Source organism: Castor canadensis, chromosome X (genome assembly GCF_047511655.1).
Source record: "Castor canadensis chromosome X, mCasCan1.hap1v2, whole genome shotgun sequence".
Lineage (NCBI taxonomy): Eukaryota > Metazoa > Chordata > Mammalia > Rodentia > Castoridae > Castor > Castor canadensis.
Window position 1 is genome coordinate 121,625,546 of NC_133405.1, and position 23,573 is coordinate 121,649,118.

A 23,573-nucleotide genomic window follows, 5' to 3' on the forward strand; every position below is an offset into this window, starting at 1 on the left:
AACTTTCTCAAAAGAAGAAATTCAAATGGCCAGAAAACACATGAAAAAATGCTCACCATCTCTAGCAATAAAGGAAATGCAAATTAAAACCACACTAAGATTCCACCTCACCCCTGTTAGAATAGCCATCATCAACAACACCACCAACAACAGGTGTTGGCGAGGATGCGGGGAAAAAGGAACCCTCTTACACTGTTGGTGGGAATGTAGACTAGTACAACCACTCTGGAAAGAAATTTGGAGGCTACTTAAAAAGCTGGACATCGATCTACCATTTGATCCAGCAATACCACTCTTGGGGATATACCCAAAAGACTGTTACTCCAGAGGCACCTGCACATCCATGTTTATCGCGGCACTATTCACAATAGCCAAGTTATGGAAACAGCCAAGATGCCCCAGCACTGACGAATGGATTAAGAAAATGTGGTATCTATACACAATGGAATTTTATGCAGCCATGAAGAAGAACGAAATGTTATCATTCGCTGGTAAATGGATGGAATTGGAGAACATCATTCTGAGTGAGGTTAGCCTGGCTCAAAAGACCAAAAATCGTATGTTCTCCCTCATATGTGGACATTAGATCAAGGGCAAACACAACAAGGGGATTGGACTTTGAGCACATGATAAAAGCGAGAGCACACAAGGAAGGGGTGAGGATAGGTAAGACACCTAAAAAACTAGCTAGCATTTGTTGCCCTTAATGCAGAGAAACTAAAGCAGATACCTGAAAGCAACTGAGGCCAATAGGAAAAGGGGACCAGGAACTAGAGAAAAGGTTAAATCAAAAAGAATTAACCTAGAAGGTAACACCCACGCACAGGAAATCAATGTGAGTCAATGCCCTGTATAGCAAAACCCCTTGTTCCTTCCTATTATTGCTTATACTCTCTCTACAACAAAATTAGAGATAAGGGCAAAATAGTTTCTGCTGGGTATTGAGGGGGGGAGCGGGAGGGGGCTGGAGTGGGTGGTAAGGGAGGGGGTGGGGGCAGGGGGGAGAAATGAACCAAGCCTTGTATGCACATATGAATAAAAAAAAAGTCAAAAAAAAAAAAAAAAACTTAAAAGCACAGCACAGGAATAATGAAAGGACATGGAGAATAGGCTAAGAAAAAAAAAACCCAAAAGGACACATCCCTTTCTTTTAAACACCTTTTATCTCTTGCAAGGCTTAAAGATTACTACTGTTAGAATCTATGTTATAACAGTATCAATTAAAAAGTTAAGGAAAAACAGCATAGTGTATAGTTTAGTGGTTACAGCACTTGCCTAGCATGCATGAGGCCCTGCGTTTGATCCCCAAGTTCACCAAAACAAAAATGAAAACTCAGAAAATAAAGTCTGAAAAGATCTTTTAAGGTTATCTAGAACCACTTAGCACACTACTATCTGCCAATGAGGCAAGACTGTCAGAGTTCAGGTGTAAATAACTAAGAAATAATTTCAAGCCACTAGAAGGAAGGGGTGAGAACTTCTGGTTCTCGTTTCCTATGTTCCAGTCCAGGAAAGCAGTAAGGGGAAAAGTTTGTTCATGGGAACGAGCACTCACACTCTAAAAGTCAATTTCGTTTGAACCAACTAATTTTCTTTTCACTTAAAATTTGAAAGACAAAGCAACACAAAATATGGGGCCAAACAAAGGGAAGGTGGTCTTCAAGGAAAATTTGTGTCTTCCAGTCTTTACTGGTTCAACAGTCCTTCAGCCTGGAGCTACTCAAAGAACAATCATGAAAAAGAAGGAAAACTATATTCCAGACAGGTTTAGTGGTATGTGTGCTACTGTGAAGGCTGGTTGTAGCAGAATTTTATTTCAAACCTTCATTGATGTATAAATTAGACATTGAGGAATACTTATTTCTGCTAAATTGTACATTCAATCCAACAGGATACCAGTTTTGACATTTATTGTAGACTATGTTAGTATGCTAGAGGTTAAATTTTCATCACCAAAAAATGAGAATAACTTTACAGCTACCTAAGAAAGTAATGAGCTGTGAAATTAACTCCCTAGTATTGCTTTGAAAATATACCCCTAGGTTGTTAAGAGAAATTCCAACTCCATCCAAATGCATTATTTAACTGGGATTCTTCAGTCATCATCTACAGTTGGCTTGATTGTGACTCCTCTTCTTATCTGACCCCAACCAATTAAACTGTAAAATGAAAATAGAAGAAATTGTGAATTTTGAGTTCATTTCATTAATATTACCATGCAATCATATGACATAACTGGTTTTACCCGCCCATCTTCTAAATTTAAATTTATTCTCAAATCCACAATGAAAATTCCATGAATATACTTGTCTTCACTATATCAAAATACACCTACCCCTTCAGATTCACCCAAGAGTCCAGCAGCCCACCCAAGGCACTATGCCCAATACAGAAACAACATCAGTTGGAATAAATTTATTTTTTTTGGCAGTACTGGAGGTTGAACTCAGCTTCACACTTGATAGACAGGCACTCTACCACTTGAGCCATTGACGCCAGCCCAGTGGGAAGTTTTTTAACTTCATTCTTTATCCTTTTCTCTTTCAAAAATGCTTTCCTACCACACAAAGTACCTCAACAATGCATTTAGCATGACTCAGATGCTAAAGGAAAGTAAGAAAAGAACTATAGGAACACAGAGTCTGTAAGATTACTCTCACAGCAAAGGGACTTCTGCACTCTCTTTCGATGCCTACTCTAGTCAATGCTCAGACTAGATATTGCTACCTCAACCATAGTTTCTTCAACAATTCTACCTAAACATTGGTAAAAACCAGAATTCTAGCCAGGTGCCAGTGGCTCACGCCTGTAATCCTAGCTACTTAGGAGGCTGAGATCAGAACGATCATGGCTTGAGACCAGCCCAGGAAAATAGTTCTTGAAACTCCATTTCCAAAAACTAGCCAGAGCAAAATGGACTAGGGATATGGCTCAAGAGGTAGAGTGCCTGCTTTGCAAAAACAAACAAACAAAAAACCCCAGAATTCTAAAATATTTCTTCTTAGGACTTTAATATACCTGCCAATTTTGAAGCAAAGTCTAAAACTTCACTTGAATAGAATCTTATATTGTAGGTAGATCCAAAAAGATCCTTTGTTTTAAAATCTGTTCTAATGTACAAACTACCATTCAAAACAAGTGATAACAATATAATTCCATGTTGAGAGTTTTTAAACTATTAACCTTAATAGCATAATCACACAAGAGTAAAATAGGCATAAATTACCACAAAGCAGAATTATTTACTTAAAAGATAACACAAATTTTAACTTATCAAATTACAAAGCAACAATTCAGATTAATCTTCTAAACAGTTAAGTCATGAGATAATTATCGACATGGTAATATGGAAATCTTAATAAAGGAGGGAGGTGCTGAGGAAAGAACAGAGAGCCAGGGTGATTGGAATAATTATATGGAAAAATCAGGATACAGGTTGCCTAATTTCCAGGGTATATGTAAGAAAGAGCAACAGAAAATGTTAAAATTGGTTAAAGCAAGCGTCTAGAAAGGTCCTGAATTAAACTACTGAGAAGCTACTAGAAATTACTGAGCATACCACTATGAAAGTATTTTAGGAAGATATTACTATTATTTTTGGTTGGTGGTGCTGGGTTTGAACTCAGGGCTTTATGCTTACTAGGCAGGTGCACTAACACTTTAGACATACCTCCAGCCCCAGGAAGATTAATTCTGACTGAGCTCTTCAGAAACAAAGAATGAAGCAAACTAAGAATCTTTAGCAGCAACTTTTAAGTATGAAATGACAGTGGTATAGACTATGATGTTACAAGGAATGGAAAGAAATGGGCAGACTCAGTAACTAACTTGGGAAGAGCAAAAAAGAATCAGGACCCAAAGCTATGCATATGTTTTCTAGCTCAGGCATTCACAGGACCCAGAAGAAATACCATCCTAGAGCAATGAGTACAGCTGGCATACGGATCTTTATTTCTAATTACCATTCCCCAGTAAAATGAATCAGGCCATTTCTCTAACTGGCCAGTTCTAAACTGAAGCAGGGAAGGTACAAGATGAATCTAGAATATCTTGTGTCAGAAAATACAGAGATGTTTGTTTTGTTGGCAGCACTGGAGTTTGAACTCAGGGCCTCATGGTTGCCAGGCAGGTGCTCTACCACTTGAGCCACTCTACCAGCAATATATATATATTTTTTAAAGGCCCTATGCCAGAAGAACATACGAATCACTGGTTAAACCTTGGACAATCTGCTCATTGAAATAAAGACATTAATGGATCATAGCTAATTGAATAAAATACAACTCCATGAGTCTATAACAGTAGATAGGTAAATAAATAATGGCAAAGAAAAAAATTACAAATGATAAACATGGAGTGGTGGAGTTGGTGGGGGTAGGGCATGGCTAGGTGGAATATCCATTCTGTAATCAATATAGCTAAGTTCAATTCAGACAAGAATCATCAGTGTGTGCTACATGCACGGAGTGGGATTTGATGAGCAGCAGGCTATATGCACAGACTCACAGATTTTTTCTTAACTACAAGGGTAAACTACATAGCAGAGAAAATGGACAACACTCTGACTACATGAACAAAATAAACTTCAACAAGAAATGGTCAGATATCATGTGCCTCTGGCTATAGTTCCCTGAGGAGATATGGCCACATATAAGAATTCTAGCTTGTGGAGTGGCTCAAGCAGTAAGAATGCCTGCCTAGTGGCCCTAAGTTCAAACCTCAGTGCCGCCAAAAAAAAAGGAATTCTAGCCAAGAATACATAACCTAACTCTAACATTTGGTTTCCAAACCATCAGATAAACCCAAGTTTAGGAACAGTCTATAAAATAATTTGCTTTTACTTTTCAAATCTGTCAATGTCAAGTAAGACAAAGAAAGGTTTGAATAACTTCCAAATTACAGATCAAAGCAATATGAAATCTAAATGTAATGCTTGATTCCAGACTGGAGGGCCATAAACAGCATTACTGGGACAAGTGAGAAAACCAGAAGATGGGCTGTAGATCTCAGTATTTTATCAATGCTACATTTCCTAAAGTGATTATGAAAGAGAATATCCTTGCTTTTTGGAAATATATACCAAAAGTATCAAGAAATCAAGGAAGATGACATACAATCTACTACCCCTCAAATAGTTCAGAAAAAGGGTAACATAAGTAAGTAAGTATGTGTGTGTGTATCTGGAAAAAGAGTATCTAGAAGTTTTCTACACAATTCTTGCAATTTTTCTATTAAAGATAAAATTATTTATAAAACAGAACAAGAAAGCATGTGTACTTGTTTGTACACCACCAAGAACTTAAGGAAACTGACTCTTTCTTACTAGACAGTAGCAAAGGTTAATAAACTTACCGCCAGTGTTTTTCAACTCTTCGGCTAAGGGCAATTTTTTCTCCTACTTCGGTGCACACAGGATTAGTCAGAACAATTTTGCCCAAATCAGCCTTGACAGCACTAACTCTCCCTCCTGTTGACAGAGATCCTATGTTGACCATAAGTACTTCATTCTTGGACAGCTTTTGTACCTAGGAAAACATATTGGGGGAAAACATTCCAAATCAAGAAAATGCTTTCCAAAAATGAGAATTTACCAAATACTTTTGGAAATAAAAAGAAATTTTACAGATATTTCATTTTAATGGAATCTGAACTATATCATATAGTCTAAAGGTAGCAAACAAAACGTTTATTTGGTATCTATGAGACCTACCTTTTTTTTTTTTGGTGGCACTGGAGTTTGAACTCAGGCCCTCACACTTGCTAGCCAGGCTCTCTATCATTTGAGCCACTCTACCAGCCCTTTCTTGTTATGGCTTTTCTTAAGATAGGATCTCTTAAACTATTTGCCCAGGTGGCTTTTAATTGTGATTCCCCCGATGTCTGACTCCTGAGTAATGAGGATTAGAGGTGTGAGCCACCAGTACCCAGCAAGACCCACCTTTAAAACATAAGCTAGTAACCACAGCATAAAACTTCCTAAAAGTCTGAAGAAGTTGTGTACAGGTTGAGTGTCCCTTATTGGGAATGCATGGAAACAGAAGGGTTTCAGGTTTATCTGGATTTTGGAGTATTTCCATGTACACAGTGAGATATTTTGACAATATGACCCAAGTCTAAACACTAAATTCCCGTATGTCTTGTTTTGTTTGTAGAGATAAATTCTTACTATGTAGCACAGACTAACTTCAAACTGGTGAGTCTCCTGCCTCGGTTTCCTGAGTGCTAGGATTACCACACCTAGCCTCACTTTTGTTTTATGTACACCTTGTACATATAGCCTGAAGGTAATTCTACAATTTTCTACAATATTTTTAGGGCATCTGCATTTGACTATGACTCATCACATGAAGTCAGGTATGGAATTTTCCAGTTGTGGCTTCATGTCAATGCTCAAAAAACTTTGGAGTTTGGAGAATTTTGGACTTAAGTTTTTTTAAATAAGGTATATTCAAACCATATGAGAAAAGGCATAAAATTCCAGGGAGAGAAAGTGGCGAAGGGGAGGGTGAGAACAAGAAAACGGCTATATAAGAGTTAATAAGGTGGTTCTGGAGGTAATTCAATTTCATGTGCCTAAACCAGTTACAGAAACTCTGAGCCTCTAAAATTAGCTAACACCTACCACACATGGACGACTAAGGGAATTATTAGCTACTATTCCTATTATTGCTGTTTTGTTCACTGAAAGCCGAATGCCCAAACTCAGACCACTGTTTTAATGGCTTCATATTTTTGTTAAGTCATAGGAGTCAAAAATAGTCTGTATTAAAAGTTTTACAGGCATGCTTTCTCATTTCTTTTTTAACCAGGAGACTAAGAAAGTTTAGTGTTTCAACTGAAAGGTGACAAATGTATAACTTGATTTGTTCTCCTTATTTCATACATCTTGGCCCTCCTTCTAAACAATTATAGCTTTCATATGGCACATATTCTCTCTGAAAGGACAGCATTATGCCTAATTAAAAAAAAAAAAAAAAAAAAAAGCAAAACCAACCAAACAAAAAATATTGCAAATGTCACTATATACCGCCAGTACAACAATTTAAAAAAAAAAGCACTTCTACCTTGAGATGTGCCAGGGCAAAGTGCCCTGTTGATAAATACCATCAAACTTCTCTTTCTAGAAGTAATGCCAATTTACCCTTTCTTAAAAAGAATAGCCGTCTATTTTCCACATTCTTGTCAACAATTTTTCCATCTGTCAACATATTCATAACTAAAGCATAAAAAGTATGAAAGTACTATGTCTATGTCATACAAGACACAAATACTTTTCCCTGTGTTTTTGTTTTTGTTGAGGGTTTTTTTCATTGTTTTTACTTTAAACTAATTGTCATTCAGTTCTTGATTTTCAGGAAGTGACATTGATTTGCCTTAATTTTTTATTTCTTTTCTTTCCTTTTTGTTTGATTTGCCTTAATTTTTTGTTAACCATACAAGAATAAAACTGATTTTAACATCACAGTGTCACTTTTTCTGAAACAGGAATTATGAAAAACACTTACCTTTGCTGCCTTCTTGTCTCCTTCAGTGCGTACACCTAGAAGCCGTCTTAGTAGGAAATAGGAAATTTCTAATTCCGTGAATATTTCAGGTAAAGCTCCAACTGCACCAAGCACCTGACCCACCATTCTGTCAGCTCGGCACAAAGTGGGGTCGATTTTCGTTCCAACTCCTGATATAAGATAAGATGTATACGGACCAACTTTTTATTTCCTAAGGTATAACAAAATACGCTTTATCTGAAGACATAAAATTGCAAATTCATAGATTCACTAGGGAATTGAGAAGAGAAAGATTCTCTTAGCCGGGCACTAGTGGCTCACACCTGTAATCCTAGTCACTTAGGAGGCAGAAATCAGGAGGATCCTGGTTCAAAGCCAGCCCGGACAAATAGTTCACGAGACCCTATGGAGTGACTCAAGGTGTAGGCCCTGAGTTCAAGCCTCAGCACCAAAGGCGGGGAAAATTCTTTTAAATTCTAAACAACAGCAAGGACTGGGGGTGAAGCTCTGTGGTATAGCACTTGTGCAGCATGCACAAGCCCCTAGGTTCAATCCCCAGCACCACAAAAATAAACAAACAAAATCCCTAAACAATGGCAATGAGTGTAAATATCCTTTTTTTGTTGGCAGCACTAGGGCTCGAACTCAGGGTATACACCTTGAACCACTCTACCAGTCCTTTTTTATAACAGGTGTTTTCAAGACAGAGTCTTACAAGCTATTTGCCTGGACTGGCTTCAAACCGTGAGCCTCTTGAACTCTGCCTCCCAAGCAGCTAGGAATTATAGGCGTGAGCCAACAGGCGCCCAGGGTAAGTATCCTTCCTTCCAGGAAGACTGATCAAAAAGATCACTGGACATGAAGCGTACCTGTAAATCCTAGCACTGAGAGGCTGAGGCAGGGAAATGGAGAGTTTGAGGGCTACATAGTCAGATCTCGTCCAGGAAGGGAGCGCGGAAGAAATAGAAAGTAAGGAAGGAAGGGAGGAAGGGAGGGAGGGAGGCGCTTAAAGCCTTCATATATGTATGGGTTCTACTTTAAAATGTTAGCTGTGTCTTGAGTGGAGAAAGGGAAAGAAGACACACAGATGGAGCAAGATTGGTAAAATTCTTTGTTTTCTTTTTTTTTTTTTTGCGGTACTGGGGCTTTGAACTCAGGGTTTCATGCTTGCTATACAGGTGCTCTACCACTTGAGCCATGCCTCCAGCCTAAAATTCTTTAAGATTGTAAAATTCTGATAATTACTGACTGAGTGGTGGCTACATGAAGGTGATTATTACAGTATTCTATTTTCTGATGTTAAGTTTCAAGACTTCTAGAAGTTAAATTTTCTAAAGAATATTTCCAGAGTTTCCTTTACAAAAAAAAGATAAAATTATAGATAGCAATCTCTTTGTTTTCTGGCGGTACTGGAGTTTGAACTCAGGGTCTTGCACATGCTAGGCAGGCACTCCACCAAACCCCAGCCCTTTTTTGTTTTAGTTATTTTTCTGGTAGGGTCCCAAGTTTTTGCCCGGGGCCAGCCTCAGACCACAATCATCCTTATCTACAGCCTCCCACATAGCTAGGATGACAAGTGGGAAAAGTATACTCTTCACTACAGCACAGAATGGAAAAATGAATTACCTACCAAAAAATCAGAGAACCATCTTGTTTGGCAAAGAGTAAACTTTCTTCACCAAACATTTTCTTCTTTAATGCAAAGATACATTTCTAATTCTCAGTAAATTTTGGGTTTTTTTACAGTATCTGATAAGACACAAAATCATAAGAGAAGGTCCAACTATGTTGCTCAGGCTAGCCTCAGACCCCTGGGCTCAAGCAATTCACCTGCTTTAGCTTCTGGAGCACAAGCCTACAGGCATGCATCACCACACCTAGTAGAGGTTATTTTCTTTTATCCCCACCTCAGTACAAACATGATCTGATATCATTCAAAAGATGCTTTTTTGGAGGGGGGCCACTGGGATTTGAACTCAGGGTCTGGTGTGTGCTGGATAGGTGCTCTACCACTTGAGCCATGCCACAACCCTTCCCCCCTCCACACTTTTTTCTGTTTTTGTTTTGCCTTTTTAGTTATTTTTCAGAAAGTGTTTCTTGTTTTTGCCTGAGGCTGGCCTCAGACCACAGTCCTATCCATGCCTCTCAAGTAGCTAGGATTGTAGACATGTGCCACCATGCCTGGCTTATTTGTTGAGAATGGATTTCACTAACATTTTGCCTGGACTGATTTAGGGATTTTAGGTGTGAAACTGCTTGAGCTCAGGAGTTTTAGGCCAGCTTGGGTAACACAGTAAGACACTGCCTCAAAAAAAAAAAAAAAAAAATACACACACTATATACACATACACACACACACACACACACACAGAGAGTACTTTAAATGTTAGGTCACATAACTTATTTGCTATTGATAAAAAGCAGTTTCTCAGCAAAAAAATTTTTTCTTGAATGGGGCTGGGGCTTGAACTCAGGGCTTCCCGATTGCAAAGTAGGCAGCTCTACAACTTGAGCCACACCTCCAGTCCACCTTAGCTCTGGTTATTTATGTTCAGAAATCCTGTAATCCTACCTACCTGAGAAGCTGAAATTGGGAGGCTCATGGTTCAAGCTGGCCAGGACAAATAAGTTTGCAAAACCCCATCTCCAAAATAACCAGAGCAAAATGGACTGGAGATGTGGCTGAAGCAGCAGAATGCCTGCTTTGCCAGTGCAAAGCTAAGTTCAAATCCCAGTATTGCAAAAAACAAAATTAATTAAAAAATTACCATAAACACATGAAACCACCTTATAAACTAAAATCAACACCTTAACCAAATAAATGTTGTCTGCCCTATTCAATTACTAAAATAAATACTTGATTAAAGATCTACAATATATTTTTGAGTAGTTCATTTCCCATGAAAAAAGTACCACAAATATCCACAAGTTAAAAAAAATGACAAGGAGCCAGATGCTGGTGGCTCATGTCTACAATCTTAGCTACTTGAGAGGTAGAGATCAGGAGGATAGCAGTTCAAAACAAGCCCCAGGCAAATAATTTGTGAGACCCTATCTCAAAAAAAAAAAAAAAAACCCAATGCAGAACAGGACTGGCGGAGCGGCTCAAATGGTAGAGCACCTGCCTAGCAAGTGTGAGACTCCAAGATGAAATCCCAGTACTATCTCATACCCCGCCAAAAAAAAAAGAGGGCAAGAAAAATGATGAGAAGGAAATTCTTACCAATAAGACCTCCTGGAGCAGCATACTGAAGATCATTATGTTCTGCAAAAAGTGATACAATTTTGGAAAAGATTGGCTTACACATGAGTTTTCCTTCACTATCTTTCGAAACAATACCAGGTCTGACTTCTATCTCCTGGCCCACCTGTAAACATACAATTTGTAATGAGAATTACTGTGGAACAATATAATTATTATTTACCTATCAAGAGCACTATCAAAACCAAAAAGGCAATAATTCCTCTATTTCAAAGGTCAATATTAAAAAAAAAAAAGGAAAAGCAGATATAGAAGATATCTTCAAGATCAGACTCACCCAACTATTGCTAACTACCTACCACACAAGCCTATGTGTTCTACACTCACCAAGAAACCTAGAAATTCAGACTCATTCCAAAGACATGAAAGAAAACAAATCTACATCCAATACCAGACACTATGAAAACAATGCATTTTTCAATTTGAATTAGCCATACTTTTTTTTTCCTAAATAGACAAGGATAAATCAAAAACCCAAAACTTAGTTTACCTTTAATACTCCTTTTAGAATACTACCACCAGCCACACCTCCTTTAAGGTCATCAACTTCACAGCCAGGCTTGTTGACATCAAATGACCGAATAACTAAAAGAAAAAACGGGAAGGAGAAACGATGGTCAGGAATGAGTAATGTAGACAGGGTGAATTTGATCAAAGTTCACTGGATGCATGCTGTAAATATCACAATGAAACCCCTTTGTGTAATTAATTCATGCAAATAAAAATTTTAAAGTTAAAACAAACCCATAAAATTGTTAAAAACAAAACAAAAAAAAGGGCTCAAGTGGTACAGTGCCTGCTTTCCAAGTGTGATGCCCTGAGTTCAAACCCCAGTTAACACTAAAAATAATAATAAAATAAAACAGAGCAAAATGGACTGGAGGTGTGGCTCAAGCAGTAGAGCACCTACTTCGTAAGCTCAAAGTGAGGTTAAGCCCAAACCCCAGTCCCAACAAAAAAGAACCCACAAGCTTAGACCTGAAATTATACCAATATCAGTTCTTAATGGTACCATGACCACACCTGCAAGGAAATTGTAACACTCTGAAATGTTATAATTCCATGGAAAACACACTACATACTGAGCATAAAGTTTCTATCTAGTGTATTTAGGACTCTGTCCCTCATCCAGCAACACAATCTCAGAATCAATTTCAAAAAACTTTTACAGATTTTATCACTCTGCAGAAAAAGTAAATTTATTTAATAAACATCCTTTAAGGGGAATCACTAATATGGAAAAAGACCAAATTAAGAGTTAAAGGAGACTCGTATTGCTTACCAATAAGTCGGGGTTCTGAAGTAAAGTCTCTTGGAGGTACTGGTATTTTTTTTACTATGTACTCACAGACAACTTCAATATTGTATTTCAGCTGAGCAGAAATTGGAATAATGGGAGCTCCTTCTGCTACTGTACCTACATGACAAAATTCAGAAAAATGAAAATTCTTCAGTTTTATAAAATTTGTTCTATACATGTTACATTTAATAATTAAAATTACTAAGAGGCATAGACATCCCCACACAAATGCCAGCAGCAAGCAGAAAGTGATAATTCTACTTAGAAAGATGACAATACTCTACCTTTGTTTTAACTCCTGAAAATGAATTCTACTCCCTTTATGGGAAAAACTGTTCAAATTATATTAATGGCTATATTTAATGTAGCAAAATGATAAAACTGCTTAAAGGAGTAAAATACTGACACTCATGGGAACAGCACTTTACTAGTTGAAAAGATTTCTAACATGTAATTAGCCTCCCAATAAACGTCAAGATAAAATTACAGACTCTTTACTAATCAAAGACTGCTGGCATACATAATATTTACTCCTTATTAATTACATGTCAAACAGGCTGGCCAAAGAAATAGACCAAGCATAATTAGATTTTAATCAAAATTACTGATTCTTTCTCACAATGACAGAACTGGGTTTATAGGAAGTTAACCTTTTTAGCAAGAAAAACAAGGCTAAGTGTCAAATGTCAACAATAAGATGTATCATGTCTTCCCTGAAATGGAAAACTACACTATGTTACTACAGAAAGGAACATTATCAAGACTTTTTTAAGTGCCTTTATTCATTTTCAATCACTCTTTTTTTTTTTTGGGGGGGGTGGTGCTGGGGACTGAACTCAGGGTCCTGCACATGCTAGGTATACATTTTACCACTGAGTTACACACCAGCCGTGTGGATACTTATTTAATCTGAGTAATAAAGTTTCCAGAATACAACTTTTAGTTCCAACTTTCAGCCAGCAAAAATGTATTTCAAGAGAGTACTTGCCTAGGCCAAGTTCAATACCTAGTACCACAAAAAGTACAATATTTATTTTCAAAAACATGTTTCACTAGTTAACACAAGGTTGCTAGCAAATAGTAGTAAAGAGATAAGGCTTAAGACTCCTAAGTTTATTTTGTTTTAAATAGTGTACTATATTAAAAGTTAATTTAATATCTGGTATCTGAATCAAATGCCTCTCAGTGGTTCATAGATTAGATATTATGGCATCTTACCTTGTACAAACGCAAGAATCTGTTCATATTGTTCTTTAGCCTGGCTTTCTTTCACCAAGTCAATTTTATTCTGTAGAATCAAAATATGCTTCAATTTCATGATTTCTATTGCTGCCAGGTGTTCAGAAGTCTGAGGCTGAGGACAAGATTCATTACCAGCTAGGTGATAAAGAATAAAAAAAATGGACAAGAATAGTTAGAAACATCCAGACCATGCAAATTCACAGCGACAGAAAGCAGATTACTGGTTGCTAGTGACTCGGGGACAGGAGCCTGGGCAATGAATGCTTAATGGGCATGGAGTTTCCTTTTGTAATGATAAAAAAAGTTCTAAAATTAGTTATTGGTGATGCTACAATCGTTGTACACACAACACTGTAAACACATTTAATGTCACTGAATTGTAAATGTTAAATGGCAAAAATGGTAAATTTTATGCTTTAACCACCACCATCTAAAAAAAAGTGCTGGCATCAAATAAAGGGAACTTGAGAATATTTTAGCCCTACTTGAGGTCAAAGTCCTGAATATCATTGCCAAGCATCCACCTTTTAGTCCTGCTTTGAATCCAGTTTGGCTTCTTAGTGTCTGCCTTCAGCTTTCACTTAAGCATAAAGCATAGCCTTCTGGTTCTATCTAGTCTTAGAGATGTTATAGTCCACTAAAGCTCCCGAAAGGCAGAGAGGATGAATTTTAATTACGTGTGAATTTGAATTAATAGAAGCTACTCTTTAACAAAGGACAGGAGGAACACTAACTATGAAGATAACCAAGTGTATTACAAAGAAATAGGCATGTTTTGTTCAGCATTCTGACAGTCACCTTCCTCAAAGGTGTGATGTTCAGGGGTCCTGAGCTACAGCCTCTTGCATGCTTTTCAAAAACAGTACCCCATAGCAACCAAATCACTCAACAGCTCACATAAGGAAGCACAACCCTGGCCCTGAAAACCCCACCTGGACCATACACACTTCAGCAATTATTATGAATGAGATTTGTATCTAAATCAAACTATACATCTGCAAGTGGACAGTTCAGAGAGAAAAACCCCACAACACTTCCATATGCTCTTACACATAAATTTTAAACGAAAATAATAAATTACCTCATGTGATTTACATGAGAAAAATGAAGTATTGACTTTTTTCCCCTGTGGATACTATCATAAGAAATCTCAGAATAAGCTGAATGCCAGCGGCTCATGCCTGTAATCCTAGCTACTCAGAAGGCAGAGATCAGAAGGACTGCAATTCGAAGACAGCCCAGGCAAGTTAGCTCAGGAGACCCTACCTCAAAACAAAAAAATCATCACAAAAAAGGGCTGGTGTAGGTCCTGAGTTTAAACCCCATACTACAAAAAAAAAAAAAAATTTCTCAGAAGCTATCTTTTTGTTTTTGTGTCTTCTTTTTAAGTAGTACTGAGGTATGAACTCAGGGCCTCACACTTGCTAAGCAGGTGCTCTATCACTTGAGCCGCTCCACCAGCTCCGGGTCTATCTTGTTTAGTGTTTTTATGATAGCTGGTAAGGAGGAATGCCATCCTGGATGACATTAGTTGCTATTCATGTCACCCTGAGGTAATGGATACGGTCCTTAAAGGTTTTAGCTCCCCTTTAAATATTCTACTTGGATTTGTTCCAGATTGATTTATCCAAACCAATTCTGATGTTCTCACCTATCAACAGGAGAGCTGCATCCATCACTGCTGCACCATTCAGCATGGTAGCCATCAAAATATCATGGCCAGGACAGTCAACAAAGGAAACATGTCTAACAATAGAGAAACAACAATTAGTCTTCAGATCAATCAACACTTACACATGCAAATTATAGATTTCTTAAAAGTTAAATCACCTAGGAAATAATTCTTATTTCTATAAAATAAGGAGTTGGCGTTTCTAGATCTAGGAAATAAGATCACTGCAGATTACAAAGCAAATGAAATTAGCTATGTGTAGAAATAAATGAAGAAACAGAAATCCCCAAATCTAATCAGTGAATATGGTGTAGAATAATGGTATGGAATGTATGCTGAGTCACAAAAAAGGGATGGCAGAGTTCGTCAAGCGGTAAGAGCACCTGCCTAGCAAGTGTGAGGCCCTGAGTTCAAACTCTAGTGCCAGGAAAAAAAAATAGTTATCAAATTGAAAGCTAAAACCTAATGACATGCAAAAACTATGTTAATAGAATGAGGATTGTCATCTAAAAAAATAATTTGTACAAATTTTTTTTTTTGTGGTACTGGGGTTTGAACTCAGGGCCTTCACCAGCCCTATTTTTGTGAAGGGTTTTTCAAGATGGGGTCTTGCAAACTATTTGTCCCGGCTGGCTTTGAACTTCAATCCTCCTGATCTCTGCCTCCTAAGTTGTCAGTATTACAGGCATGAGCCACTGGCACCTGGCTACAAAATACTTTTACTACCTGGAAAAACTAGAATTGTGCACTTGAAGTGTGATGACAGCACTATTTTATCTTAATTTTTTTTTTTTTTTTTGGCAGTACTGGGGCTTGAACTCTGGGCCTCACAACTGCTAGGCAGGTGCGCTACCACTCGAACCACTCCACCAGCCCTTTTTTTTGTGTGAGTTTTGGGTATTTTTGAAATTAGGTTGGGGCTGGCCTCAAACCACAGTCTTGATCTCTGCCTCCTGAGTCACTAAGCGTGAACCACAGGTGCCCAGAAATACTACTTTAATGAGGCTATGGCACTCATTTAGAATGATTTTTTAAAAACTGTATACTCTGAAAAAAAAAAATAAATAAAAATAAAAAAAATAAAAACTGTATACTCATACTGCCATGACATAAAACAGGTGTCAAGGGTCAGGGCCTTTTGGCCAGGTCTGTGGTCCACCAGCAAACTCATAAACGGTCATGTTGTCTGTATATACTTTTGTAATAGAAGAGTGGAGATGAGAACCTGCAACAGAGACTTTACAGCCTGCAAAGTTGAAGATATTTACTATCAGGCCCTTTACAGAAAAAGTATGCTGATCCCTGATCAGGGCTAGGGCTAGAATAAGTAAGGCACTTGCCTCAAGTGCAAAATGTAAGGAGGAATGTCGAAAGGCTCAGTACTCAAGATCAATACTTAAACTTTAAAATGATAAAATTTTAAATGAAAAAAGGATCAGTAACAGTGCCATGACAGACAAAAGGGAAAAAAAAAAGTGATCTTTAAGTGACAAAAACATCAGTAGTATCTAGTTTCCCTTTATTTAAAAGTTTGTTATTCTATTCATCACAACTTTCTGCAAAGAAAACTGCATTAAAGGCCAGGCACTGGTGGCTCATGCCTGTAATCCTACCTACTCAGGAGGCAGAGATCAGTAGGATTGCAGTTCAAAGCCAGCCCCGGCAAATTAGCTCTAGAGCCCCTATCTTGAAAATACCCATCACAAAAAGGGCTTGCGGAGTGGCTCAAGTGAAGGCCCTGAGTTCAAGTCCCAGTACTGCAAAAAAAAAAAAAAATTGCATTGAGTATTTATCCTAATTACTGAGATTTGGGGCCCACAATGGAAGACTTCACTTACCTTTCCCTAGTCTTAGCCCTGCCTGTGATCTAAAATTTCCTGGTGGTGTACCTGCAACCCCCCATAGACAGCACTAGACAGATGTCAGGACCTTCTAATAAAGAACCAGAATATGCAATCACATTCAGAAGACTGGGAACAAGACCATGTGTTTTAGAGAATTTTAGGAAAGGCTTCATTCTAATAAACAGAAACAATACTGTTTAAAGCACAGAAAAAGAATCCCTTAAGTTCATTAAATTATGTTTCTTCCCTTTCATTGTACTCATGCAAATATTTAAAAAGCACAAGACAGTAAAAATAAAAAGCATGAACTATTTTTAGCACAAAAGAGGTCACCTGACTAATTTGAAGTTCCCTTTGGTCCCTGGAATGTCCGTAGGAAACTCATCAGGTGTACCACTTCCACATGATTTGTAACATTCTGGTCGAGGACAACTTGGGTCATCAAGTTTATAAATCTAAAAGTTCAATGAAAAAAAGAACTGAATTTGTTATGTGCACAATTAAAGCTAAATAGCTTCTAGTTGCACAGTAAACAACCTACCTTCGCGTTAGCATAGCCAAGCTTGATTGTTATGTTTCTCTCTAGTTCATTTTTGAACCTGACTGTGTGAACTCCAGAAATGGCTTTTACAACTGTGGATTTCCCATGAGCTACATGACCAATTGTACCTATAAACAAAGTACAAAAAGTTAATTCAGGTGCATTCAATTATACCAACTATTTTTTCAAATAGTGTTAAGAATAGAAAACTAAAAGCTATTAACTCACTGTAAATATTAATGTAAACAACAGTACCTTCAGTTTTCTCCTCCTACTCATTCTTTCCTATTAAAAATGTGTTCTGGGAGAATGTGGGGAAAGGGTGTGGGCAGGTGAATATACTGCAAATACTATGCACACATGTATGTAAACAGGAAAATGAGATCTGTTGAAATTGTTCCAAGAATTTGGGGGGTGATAAATTCAAGTATGATATATTTGATATATTCTAAGAACTTTTGTAAGTGCCACAATGTACCCCACTTAGCACAATTAAAAAAAAAAAATGTGTTCTGATACAGAACTGAAGACTGTTTTTTTTCTTTTCCTCCCTCCCTCCCATCCTTCCTGACAGGATTATCCTCAAACTGCCTCAGGCTGGCCTCAAACACCTGATCCTCCTGTCTCAGCCTCTGGGGTGCTGAGCTTATAGGCATTCACCACAATTCCTGGCCTCAAAGAACTTACTATGTAACTACCAACTTTACTTAAAAAAAATACTCAAAGCCAGGCACCGGTGACTAATGCCTGCAATCCTAGCTACTACTCAGAAGTCAGAGATTAGGAGGATTGAGGTTTAAAACTAGCTTGGGCAAATAATTTTCGAGACACCCTATCTTGAAAAAAACCTTCACAAAAAAAAGGGCTGAGTTCAAACTCCAGTACTTCTGGAGGGGTTCTTCAAGAAGTAGCATGCTGGCTTTAAGCATGAAGCCCTGAGTTCAAACCCCTGTCCCAACAACAACAAAAAAAGAAGGCCGGGACAGAAGAATCACAATTCAAGTCCAGCCTAAGCAACACACACTCTGTCTCAAAATTTAAAAAACATTTTTAAAGGGCTGAGGGTGTAGTTCAGTAGTAGAGCACTTGCCTAGTAATATGTGCAAGGCCCTGGGTTCAATCCCTAGTACCATCAAAAAGAAAAAAAAAAATCATACTCAGCATAAGAAAAGCTATTTGTTTTTAATCATAGAAAAGGCTGCCTTTGTTTAAGAGAAACACCTGATTTAAAAAAAAAAAAACTTACACACCAAGAAATGTTCCAGCATACCCAGAATAGTTATGACAAGCCCTGACACAACAAAAAGGAATTTATAAAAAGAAAACCCACCTCTAATCATAGTAGTGTCAATGACACCACATATTTTACAACTTTTTCATAGCCTCATGGTAGAGTCTTACTTTTAACTAGGTTTTACTGCGCTGTTTGTAATGATTCTCGAAATGTCCAAAATTTACCAATTGTTTCAATTTGACTAATGTGAAGTTCCTTATAGTCCCTAGAACATCTGGTGGTACTGGGGTTTGAACTCAGGGCCTTGTGCTTGCTAGGCAAGTACTCTACCACGAGCCATGCCTCTAGTGGTCCCTGGAACATCTATAGGAAACTCATCAATCAACAACTTCTCCTCAGAAGTTTGAGGTACCAATTAAGAAAAAGACATTCTACTTTATCATAGCTTACATAATAAATAAAACTTTCATAAACTCTGCCCCTTCAATAACCCTGTGTGGCAAGATAAGCTGCATTTTTCAGCTCTTCCTTAAACTTCTGCCACAAATGATTACATAGCACCCTATGCTATTAAGCTTTTCATGCCAAATCTCTTATCATGTAGTCTGTAAGTTGGACATGGATGGCATTGTCTTTCCCTACAAACCCTAGCAGATGATTTGCTCACAAAGCTAACCAGCTACTTCTATTTTTTCTTTTGAAGACAAGGTCTGTATTAGCTCAGGCTGGTCTGGAACTCTTGGGTTCAAGTGATCCTCCTTCCTCAGCCTCCCTAGTAGCTGGGACTATAGTTATGCAACTTCATGGCCAACTTCAACATCTGTTCTTAAATAACTAAATCTCCATATTCAGGCAATTACACAAAAGGAAAGGTTGAAATTACTTGTAAGTCAGGACTCTTTAAGTCATTCTTATCTTACCTATATTAATTGTGGCTTGTCTGCTGATAACTTCATGGGAAAGTGGTGTTAACTTGGTAACGTCCTGTAATAAAGTATATTTTAAAACAGCAAATACAAGACAAACCAGAACTTTCCCCTCGACTTCGCATTTGTTATGTAGTACTCAACCACCATCTGTACAGCACTCTTCTACTTCTAAAGCACTTTTCCCGTGTAGGCAAATTTATACTTTGATAGCTGTGAACCCCTATGAGCACTTCATCGTAACACAAGACACCCCCTCTCACTGAGGGCCTGGAGGCCGGAGAACCCCAATCTTGGAGCCTTAACAAGTCTTCAGTATATAAAGACAGTATAACGCCCCGTTCCCAGACCTTCAAAGGTTTAATCCTCAATGACATTTAACACCAAGACTTGGCCGAATCCTTCAGGTGCTCTAGATCCCACGATCGCACGCCCCCACGCCCTGCTAGCGGACTGGCGGGACAACTGGCTCCAAGGGTCCCTCCCCTACCCCATGCTCCCGACAGCCCAGCACTGTCTAATCCCAACGCGACCCGGGAGAATAATCCATCTCCACTCCCGAGATCACTCTGCATCCTCCACGCAAAGCGAAACCTCACCAAGGTGGCAAGATCCTGCCGAGAAAGGTGCGGCTGTCCCAGAGTCACTCCAGCCTCACCCCCCGCCATCTTGCTCGGAGAGGAAGGAAGTTGCTCCGGCTGCGGCCTGACAGTACGCAGGCCCCCTTGGCGGGGCGAGGAAGTGGAGTAGGGGAAGGCCGACTAGGGCCTAGGTCTAGAGAAAAGGATGACAGATGCAGCAGCGGCCTCATTGCCTGGACTTTTCTCTTCTTGAAGTTGTACAGAACCTACCGGCAGGCTTATTTAAAAAGCACCATACAAAGTTTCGGGATCTAGTCTTGCGTTCCTGTTAGATATTTGTTCAGGCAAAGCTGAGGGCAGTCCCTGGAAAAGGCCCCTTACGAGGCGGGTAACCTAATGCGACACGCGCGCTGGCAAGGCAGACGTCATTTCCGTTTCCTGGGGGTTGGTCGAAAGTGTCCCGGTATGGGGGGGGTCTTACCTAGAGTGTGAGATCAGAAAGAGAGAACTGTTTCTTTTAAATTTTTATTTTTTTACCCACTTCTATATTTTAATAAGGCTGGATCAGCACGGGATCCTCTCCCGCCTGTCATGTGCTCTTGGCCCCGGGGAGGCCGCGTGTTGATCTGGCCACGCTCTTAATCGCTGCGCGGTCCCTTTCGGGTGCTCGGTAGAGCGCCCTCTGGTGGGGATTTGGTGAAGGGCTTGGGAAAAGAAAAGTCCCTAGCTTGTTCCCAGGGAGGGGTTTCTAGGGCCCAGGGAGGTGGTACATAGTGACGCTAGACTGTGTTCAGAGCGAATTTAGCGTCGGGTAAAAGCTAGGTGTCGTAAGAGCGTCCAAAGTTAGATTTTTTTTTTTAAGGTCGATCCAAGGAAACCCACTTCCTTAGTGGAAGGATTACTTATAAGTCGGTATTTTTAGGTGAAAATGTGAAGAATTCTTTTTTGAGATTTCCTTAACCCGTTTTTCATAATGTGTTTAAAAAGTGATTTCTGCCGGGCGTGGTGGAACGAGCGTGTCATAATCCCAGCGCTCGGGAGGCGGAGGATAGCGAGCTGGGAGCCAGCCTAGGCTGCATAGCGAGACCTGGTCTCAAAAACTCAAGGAATGAAAGTATAACTCAGTGGTCGAACGGGTGTCTAGCACGCGAAAGACCCTGGTCAGTCAGCACCATCAGAAAATAAAAAATAAAATAATAAGAATAACAAAGTAGGGGGCTTTTCTTTTCTCCTTGTATTTCTGTACAATTTTCCCGGATTTTCTAGGATTTTTTTTTTTGAAACAGACTCTTGCTATATAGCCCAGGCTGGCCTCCAAACTCCTATCTCAGCCTCTCAAATACTGGAATCACTGGCGTGTTGCCACCACCTATTCATTTCTAACCAGAAAAAAAATGTAAGGACAGTGAATAAGAATTTAGGGTATCTGAATTCACTGAATACCTAAGTAAATGTAAAATGCGTGTTAAAACATGCATCACAAATTTTAGGTACAGCAATTTACAAAAAAAAAGTTATATTTCAATAAGTACATTCATTGGTTTAGTAATGGTGTAAACTACAATATAATGTACTTTGGGTGAAAGTGTTGGTTTGGTTTTGCCTTACAAACAAAATGAGTTTTTACCAAAACCCAATCACCAGAGCCAATGGCTCACTGTAATCCTAGCTACCTGGGATTCTGAGATCAGGAGGATCAAGGTTCCAGGCCAGCCTGGGCAAATAATTCTCAAGACCCCATTTCCATACACATGTGCGTAAATGTAAAAACGATAAAAATAAAAGGGCAAAAAAACACCCCATTTCCAAAATAACCAGAGCAAAAATGAACGAGGTGTGGCTCAAGAGGTAGAACACCTGCTTTGCAAGTGCGAAACCCTGAGTTCAAACCCCAGTCCCACCAAAAAATAAATAAAATAAAACTCATTGCACAATGTGCAGTGGTCAGGCCTGTAATCCCAGCACTTAGGCATGGGAGGCATCGGCAGAGCTTGAGACCAACCTGGGTCTCAAAAAAAGAAGAAGAAAAGAAAACCCACTGAGCCCAGGTGTGGTGGTGCACACCTGTATTCCTGTACTCTGGAGGCTGATGCACGTCTGGATTGCATATGGAGTTCCAGGCCAGTCTGGGCAACCTGACTGTCTCAAGAATCCATATACATTGGCCTGGCACCCGTGACTCACGCCTATAATCCTGGCTACTCAGGAGCAAAAATCAGGAGGATCATGGTTCATAGTCAGCCGGGCCAAAAAGGGGCTGGTGGAGTGGCTCACGTTTTAGAGCAACTGCCTAGCAAGCATAAGGCAGGGTGTTCAAATCCCAAACATGTTAAATTTGTTTCATCCTCACAAAAGTCCAAGGTAGCCGGGTGCTGGTGACTCACACCTGCTCCTAGCTACTCAGGAGGCAGAGATCAGGAGGGTTGAGGTTCAAAGCCAGCCTGGGCAAATAGCTCATGAGACCCTATCTCGAAAAAACCCTTCACAAAAAAAAAAAAAAATAGAGGAGTGGTGGAGTGGCTCAAGGTGTAGACTCTGAGTTCAAACCCCAGTATCACAAAAAAAAAAAAAATTCAAGGTAGCTATTATTCCTATCTTGTGGATGATTAATTGAGTCCAAGAAAGATCAAACATACAGAACATACCGCAGCTAGTAAGTAACAGAGATGGAATTCAGAACCAGGTATGAGCAAACAGTAGACCCTTGGTATCCATGGAGACCACTGTTGAAGAAAAACTGCAAATGCTCCCAGTGGACAGAGTTCAAACATAACTGACATTAACACAGGACTCACAGAACTTCTCAGGGTCTATGGAGCTGTAGGGGAATATTTTTTCCTGACCAATTTTGTTCAAAACCAAATGGAATAAAATCCACGAATAAGGTAAGCTCTTTCACTTAGCATCTTGGTTTTGAAGCTCATCCATTTTGTGTAAGTACCAGTTTATTCCTTTTTATTGTTGAATATTTTTAAAAATTTTTTTATTTTATTGTTTTTACATTTACTTACATTATTTGGGCCAACCCCCCACCTCTGAGCAGAATGTCAAATACATTTTTGTATGACATTTTGTTGATCCATTCACTAGTTAATAGATACTTGAATTGGTTCTACTTTTTGGCTATTGTGAATAATGCTGATAAACATTTGCGCACAAGATTTTTTTCTATCTTTTCTTCTTTCTTTTTTTTTGTAGTATTGGGATTTGAACTCAAGGCCTCACACTTGTTAAGCAGGTGCTCTACCACTTGAGCCACTCCACCAGCCCTGTTTTCTGTTGGGTATTTTTGAGATAGGATCTTGGGAACTATTTTACCCTAGCTAGCTTTGAACCTTGATCCTCCTGATCTCTGCCTCCCAAGTAGCTAGGATTACAGGTGTGAGCCACTGGTGTCCAGCAATGTAGAAGTTTTTATGGCATGTTTTTATTTATCCTGGTAAATACTTGTATAGTTGGAGTCCTC

General features: G+C 38.9%; 1 protein-coding gene across 1 annotated transcript; it reads right to left on the minus strand.

Annotated features, from left to right (window-relative positions):
• Positions 1–1,569: 1,569 nt before the first annotated feature.
• On the minus strand, positions 1,570–20,284 carry Eif2s3 (eukaryotic translation initiation factor 2 subunit gamma). Its single transcript, XM_020178043.2, has 12 exons — positions 20,126–20,284; positions 19,521–19,584; positions 17,367–17,494; positions 17,159–17,280; positions 14,961–15,055; positions 13,286–13,444; positions 12,050–12,184; positions 11,258–11,352; positions 10,729–10,873; positions 7,506–7,675; positions 5,353–5,525; positions 1,570–2,159 (listed from the first exon to the last, which is right to left on the minus strand). Exons 1-12 carry the CDS (start codon positions 20,192–20,194, stop codon positions 2,096–2,098), a joined length of 1,419 nt encoding a protein of 472 aa, XP_020033632.1. The 5' UTR covers positions 20,195–20,284; the 3' UTR covers positions 1,570–2,095.
• Positions 20,285–23,573: the final 3,289 nt, after the last annotated feature.

Coding starts and splice junctions, on each gene's coding strand:
- Eif2s3 (XM_020178043.2), bottom strand. CDS start 20,194: ATGGCGGGGGGTGAGGCTGGAGTGACTCTGGGACAGCCGCACCTTTCT. Junction 19,585..20,125: donor GGCAGGATCTTGCCACCTTG/GTGAGGTTTCGC, acceptor ACTTTATTACAG/GACGTTACCAAGTTAACACC. Junction 17,495..19,520: donor ACAAGCCACAATTAATATAG/GTAAGATAAGAA, acceptor CTTTGTTTATAG/GTACAATTGGTCATGTAGCT.